The sequence below is a fragment of the Parasteatoda tepidariorum genome, chromosome 4 (assembly GCF_982258835.1).
Source record: "Parasteatoda tepidariorum strain Cologne lab strain chromosome 4, Ptep-v5.0, whole genome shotgun sequence".
NCBI lineage: Eukaryota > Metazoa > Arthropoda > Arachnida > Araneae > Theridiidae > Parasteatoda > Parasteatoda tepidariorum.
Genome location: NC_141758.1, coordinates 31,234,040 through 31,240,892, shown reverse-complemented (window position 1 = coordinate 31,240,892; position 6,853 = coordinate 31,234,040). Strand labels below are relative to the sequence as shown.

At 37.3% G+C, this 6,853-nt stretch overlaps 2 protein-coding genes across 2 annotated transcripts; both read left to right on the top strand.

The window, feature by feature from the left end:
* Window positions 1–331: 331 nt before the first annotated feature.
* On the top strand, window positions 332–2,460 carry LOC147810860 (uncharacterized). The gene is made up of 2 exons (XM_087160873.1): window positions 332–1,703; window positions 1,798–2,460. Exon 1 carries the CDS (start codon window positions 595–597, stop codon window positions 1,588–1,590), a length of 996 nt encoding a protein of 331 aa, XP_087016999.1. The 5' UTR covers window positions 332–594; the 3' UTR covers window positions 1,591–1,703; window positions 1,798–2,460.
* Window positions 2,461–4,228: 1,768 nt separating this feature from the next.
* On the top strand, window positions 4,229–5,179 carry LOC147810859 (uncharacterized). The gene has a single exon (XM_087162124.1). It carries the CDS (start codon window positions 4,229–4,231, stop codon window positions 5,177–5,179), a length of 951 nt encoding a protein of 316 aa, XP_087018250.1.
* The last annotated feature ends 1,674 nt before the right edge of the window (window positions 5,180–6,853 follow it).

The following is a 6,853-nucleotide window of genomic DNA, read 5'->3' as shown; positions in this document are numbered from 1 at the left end:
TTTAAGATAATAAACTATACTAATTATTAATGATAATCTATTATCTATATAAAATTCAAAAAAAAAATCTAATAATCTATATAAAATTCATTTTCTATTATTTCCATTTTGTTATCATGCATATGACTGATGTACAATTTTTTTTGCTCTCTATTGCATGAAGTTATTGAACAAATACATATTTTCGCTTCGCTTATTTCAAACATGCAATCAATTTTTTACTACTAGCTACAATTTGTATGTATTTCAAAAATATATTCCCAATAGGTGTTCTTTTAAATTCATTTAAGTGAATACTAAGCGTCCAGACTCCTGGGGCTTGACCGGCTACCAGGCGCGACGGCAGGTGGTGGATAGCCGAATGTCCTGTAGCGCTGACAGGATAGCCTCTGAATAACAAATAGGAGGTCGCGAACCAACTCCCGTAACCCAGGTGTTACGCGACCCGTGCCTTGGGTGAATGGCACTGCGGTTATAGTGTCTTAACGGAGCCTCTAGTTTGACTGGCGAACATCTAGAGTAATTGCCTTACCCAGTAACTCAGGCAATGCTGGGCTGACTTTCTTTACCTGAGCTTTTTATTTGAGGTAATTTATGGCTGAAAATGACAAAAATACAACTCAAATTACTGCATTTGCAGGTGAAAATCCCAAAGTAGACCTTTCTGCAAAAGAAAAGGAAACTAGGGAAAAACCAACTGAAGGAGATAAAATGAACCCTTCATCAAAAGAGGTAGAAATGACCTCTACCCAATCAACATCTCAAGTGGGGCAGGAAGCTATTAATAGCATGACTGCCTCCATGGATGGGATCAAACTTAAAAAAAGACTATCTGGTGCACAGAAAAAGAAACTTGCCCGAGAAAAAAAGATGGCTGAAGGTACCTGGGTAGAAAAACCCAAACCAAAGCAGAGAGGCGAGAAAAGACAAAGCCAAAGGATGGAACAAGATGTAGCCCCAAAGGCTGCCAGGAAAGAAGGACCTGAAGGTATAACCTTTAAGGAAGCTCTAACCGCAGTTAAAATGGCTGTGATTCTTGAAGGACATCCTCTTGAGCGCTTATCCGAAGAACAGGCCCTAGACCTTGAGTTCTTGATAACTGAAAAAATTTCTAGAAATGAAGAGGGTTTTGTCCCCACTTTTCTTTCTTGCAGACTAGAAAATGGGGCACTTATCATCAATTGTGCAGATCTGGGGAGCTCTAAGTGGCTGGAACAGATTGTAGTTGAGATAAACCCATGGCAGGAGCAAACTCTCTTGGTAGGAGAGGCAAAGAAACTTGTCAGAACTACTAAGATCATTGCTAAACTGCCGAAAGTCTGTAGTAAACTGGAGTCCAAAGAGGTTCTGAGAAAGATTGAGGCACAAAATGGTGGGCTTACTCCAACCGAATGGAACATACTTCATCGGAAGAATGAACCATCAGGACAGACCATCGTCCTTAGCGTGCCTGAACTGGACGCGGCTACACTTGGCAAAAGGGGATATAAATTTTATATCGGACTTCACCAAGTTCAAGCCAAAGTCCTAGACAAACCTTCCAAAAACGATGGGGGTGAAGGTTCTTCAAGCCAACATCCACCACAGTAGAAGTGGCACCACAAACCTCACCAAGAAATTTCTTGATGAGGATTTTCACCTGGCCCTGATCCAAGAACCTTGGCTTGTCAGGGGAAAAATCAGTGGCCTCAAAGGAACAAAAGGTAAGCTCATTTATAATCTTAATAGTGAAGCTAGAACATGTATCCTAATAGATAAAGATATTAAGGTTCTACCTCTAACAGATTTTATTCATAGGGATTTAACAGCAGTGAAAGTCAGACTCAACATAGAGGGAAGAGACCGAGAAATTGTTTTTTGCTCAGTCTACCTACCCTATGAAGAGAAGGCTCCACCTGACCAAACACTGCACAAACTCCTGCAGTTTTGTGCAGAAAACAGCTTGCAGGTAGTCTTAGGGCTGGACTGCAATGCTCACCATACTGTATGGGGCAGCACAGACACAAATAAAAGAGGTGAGTGTCTTTTAGAATTTATTCTTAATTACAATTTAGATATTTTGAACAAAGGCAATGACCCTACCTTTATAACTTCTAATCGTTCTGAAGTAATTGACATTACTATAGCAACACCGGCTATCAGTAAAAATATCACGAAATGGAAAGTAGATGGGAGACCATCAGGTTCCGACCATCAAAACATCCATTTTGAAATAAACTCCAATATAAATATTGACCGCTGCTTCAGAGACCCCATGAGAACAAATTGGAAGAAATTCCAAGATGATATCATGGGGCTGACTCAACTGGGAGAAAATTATATTAGAGATAATTATGATCTAGAAATTGCAGCAGAAACTCTGCAGAACGAAATTCTAGGTTCATACAATAAAAATTGCCCAATACGTACCAAAAGAGCAAAGCCCCAATGTCCTTGGTGGAACAACTCCTTGGAAACTGAAAGGGCAAATGTTAGAAAACTTTTTAATAAAGCAAAGAAACATGGTGAGTGGGACAACTATAAAAGAGCCCTCACCAACTATAACAAAAATGTCAGGAAAAGCAAACAAGAATCCTGGAGAAAGTTCTGTGAAGAGGTAAATTCTATCTCTGAAGGAGCTAGACTCCAGAGAATCCTTAGAAGGGATGAACCCATAATGGTTGGCACCTTAAAGGATGAGGATGGCAACTTTGCTACCACTGGAAAAGAGATAATGGAAGTTATGGCCAAAACTCACTTTCCAGGAGCCATTGATATGGATAGCAATGAAGGACAACATTTCATTGGATCTGTAAAAAGAATACAAAGAAATCAATGGACCTATGCTAAGAACGTTATCAATCAAAACAATGTCAGGTGGGCTATCTCCACCTTCAAACCACTTAAAAGCCCTGGACCTGATGGAATCATTCCTGTAATGATCCAAAAGGCAGGAGATCCTATCATCCCTGTGTTAACCAGAATTTACAGAGCCAGTCTGGCACTGGGACATATTCCAAAGCTATGGCAAAAGACCAGGATTGTTTACATTCCTAAACCTGGCAAAAGTAACTATGACCAGGCTAAGTCTTTCAGACCAATTAGCTTATCTTCATTCTTTCTTAAAATTATGGAGAAAATTATTGATAGGCATATTAGGGATTACCTGGGTAGCAATAACCCCTTGCATAATCTACAGTTTGCCTACCAACCTGGTAAATCTACAGAGACAGCCTTACACAAGCTAGTTTCTAAGAATGAAGACACCCTGTAGAGAAAGGAAATTGCATTGGCCACCTTCCTAGATATTCAGGGTGCTTTTGATAATACCTCTCACCCATCCATCCTTAATGCCTTAAGGGAAACAGGGATAGACCAAACTTTATGTTTATGGATTAAGTCCCTACTTATGGATAGAGCCATTCAAATGAATATCTTCAACGAGACATTAGAAAAGAAAACAACCAGAGGCTGTCCACAAGGAGGTGTACTATCACCATTACTTTGGAATCTGGTTGTAAATAGCCTAATCAAACATCTAAATAATACAGGCTACTATACCCAGGGATATGCAGATGACATTGTCATACTCATCCTTGGCAAAGATTTTCACATAACTTGCCAACTTATGCAAAACGCTCTAAGTTATGTAAGCAAATGGTGCAGGGAGAGGAATCTGGACATAAATCCACAGAAGACCAATCTAGTACCATTCACTCGTAAAATAAAAAGGGAAGGCTTTTTTATCCCAAAACTTTTTAACGTTGAAATCAATATTGCCTCTGAGGTGAAATTTTTAAGCTTAATTCTTGACCAAAAACTCACCTGGAATAAACATGTTGATTACAAAATCAATCAAGCAAAAAAATGCATAATGATGTGCAGACGCATGCTTGGTAAAAACTGGGGATTACAACCAAAAATGATGTTTTGGATGTACACAGCAATTGTCAGGCCTGCTTTCACATATGCTTCAGTGATATGGTGGTGTAAAGTGGAACAGAAAACTGTGAAGGATAAGCTGGGAAGTCTGCAAAGACTGGCCTGCTTGTGTATCACAGGTGCAATGTCCACGGCCCCTACCAGAGCACTTGAGGCAATTCTGGACCTGACTCCTTTAGATATCTTCATGTGCAGCTCTGCCAGAATGACTGCATATAGAATGAAATTGCAATATTAATGGTATGACAAGCCCTCTTCTGGAGGTCATACCAGTATTACTAAGAAAATTTACCATCCAACTCTCCTTATGCCTTCTGACTGCATGGAGAGAAAGTACGTGTTTGAAAGACCATTTGAAGTAGTTTTTCCTACCAGAGAAGAATGGGATAACAACACGATCGATACAAAAAATGATGATCTAATCTGGTATACCGATGGATCAAAGAAAGGTAACCTCTCAGGACTGGGTGTCTGTGGCTTGTCACCAAGATTCAACCTTTTTGAAGGTCTTGGGGAGTATGCTACTGTCTTTCAGGCGGAGGTACTTGCTATTGTAAACTGTCTGCAGATAAATATTAAGAAAGGCTACCATGGTAAGCGGATTCTTATTTTCAGCGACAGTCAAGCAGCCTTGATGGCTCTTTATTCATTTCAAGTAAAATCAAAAATTGTTTTGGAATGCAAGAATCTCCTAATAGAACTGGCAAAAAAGAATAAAATCATTCTTATTTGGGTACCAGGGCATATGGGAATTGATGGTAATGAAAGAGCTGATGAACTCGCAAAACGGGGATCCTCTTTCAATCCAATAGGAACGGAACCCTTCTGTGGAATCAATATGAAGACTACAAAGAAGGCTGTCCTAAAATGGGAAAAACAGGAGATGAACAAAGTTTGGCGCAATTCTCCTGGACAAAAACATGCTAAAAGCATGATCAGCAGCCCTTCTGCAAAAATTGCTTCTGAAATTCTTAGGCTCCCAAGATTGAAGATTCAAACAATTGTAGGCTTCATCACTGGGCATTATCATTTCAGGAAACATCTACATAGATTGGGACTTTTCGAACAAGAACCAATATGTCGGAAATGCCGTGAAGAGGTAGAATCAGCACATCACATCCTATACGAATGTGATGCCCTCGCCCTTATGCGCCTCACTACCTTAGGCAATCCATATCCTAAAGAGCTTCACCTTAATTCCATTAAGGGACTGTCAGACTATATTAATAAAGTAGGCGACCCGAGACAATGGAACTAGGAAAAATTGGGCTTGGAGTATGGTACAAAATGCAACATGTGCAGAGGTGCCACATATCTGACAAGCTCAAGCAAGAAGAAGAAGAAGAAGAAGAAGAAGCGTCCAGACTTCTCCGCTACTTAGGGAGTGGTAGGAGGATCATGGATGATACCTACCCGGAAAAGATATTAAAACATTTAAACATACTGTAATAAAAGCATTAACGTTTTTCCTTCTTTTGGCAAAAACAAACTTTTTGCAATTATTACTTCATAGTTGCAATTACCTAGTGTTAGTAGTGTTCTGAAACTGGGCACCTGGGTCACGGAATTATCTCATTCAACGTGAATTATCTCAACGTGAATTATTCAACGGAATTATCTCATTCAAATATATTTGTTGTATCACATAGTGGTCAGCTGATAGTTGGTAAATATGATGCAATAAAAACACATCTTTCACTTATTAACAAGTAGTGGTAGTTTTGATAATTTGATTTCTGATAATTAATTTTATAATACAAAATTTTCTTATTGGAAATTTCTTATCGCTTCCGGATAAATAGCAACCCTAGAAGATTTTGATGTTTTACGTTAAGGTCAAGTGTTATTTTCAAAGTGTAGAGTAGTTTTCAAAGTAGACAAGTGTACATGTATGTATATAAACCTATACATTCTTTATAAATTTGTACTTGTACAAAAACAATCTGTATATTTAGGAATGAAACTAATTTCAGATTTGAAATCCCCTTACCTGAATTGGGAAAGATCAAATTCTTGCATAATTGCAACAAAAAATGTTCCCCAATGTGCCAAATGTTCCCAACTGATGCAGATGACAGTAATACTGTCATGTCAGAGGGAACTAACTGCTAGTGAAAAATAAATTCAGTCATACCTGCCAACTTTTACGCATTTGGCGTAAAATGTTATTTTTATATTTAAAGTGGTAGAAAAATATGCACTATTTTTTATTTTATAAACTAAATTTAAAATCATTTTGATTACCAGTATTCTGAAAACAATTTAGCATATATATTAATATGTATTACCAACATGGTTGTCAGCTAAAGCCTTTTCAATTACAACGTATTTTTTGCTTACAATTGAAAATTTAATTTCATTTTACTACCACTGGGAAAAATCATAATGGAAAGGATTAGAAGTTGGCAGGTATTTTAATATTTTCTAAGCTTTTATATTGTACAACGAAGAAAAAAAAGAAAGAATCCAGTCCAAAAGATTAGCGATTATTGTTTTGGTGGTGCATTGGAATTCGCGGATCGCTCGGTTTTTACTTGTCAGTTTTTAACCCAGCTTTGGTATTGCATATCAAAAACATTCCTTTATGCATGTATTATGGTAAAAACCCTAAGTCTATGATAACTAATTAGTGCAGACGATATTTTTATGTACATAAAACATTTTCCCATATTTATAAGACATGTATAAAAATTTTTGCAAATAATTATAAAATTCGTTTATCCAAATATAATTCCATGCAAAAAATTACACTTAATAAAATTTCTTTATTTTTTTATTATTTTTTATAAATTTTTATTTAATAATTTTCGAAAAAAGATTAAATTGTAAGATACTTTATTTTTAAATCGTTTTAGAGAAGGCAGTTTTACATGGCAAAATATTAAATTTGAGTTAAATTGGTCGAATAGTTAGTTCCTGAGAACATTGTTTT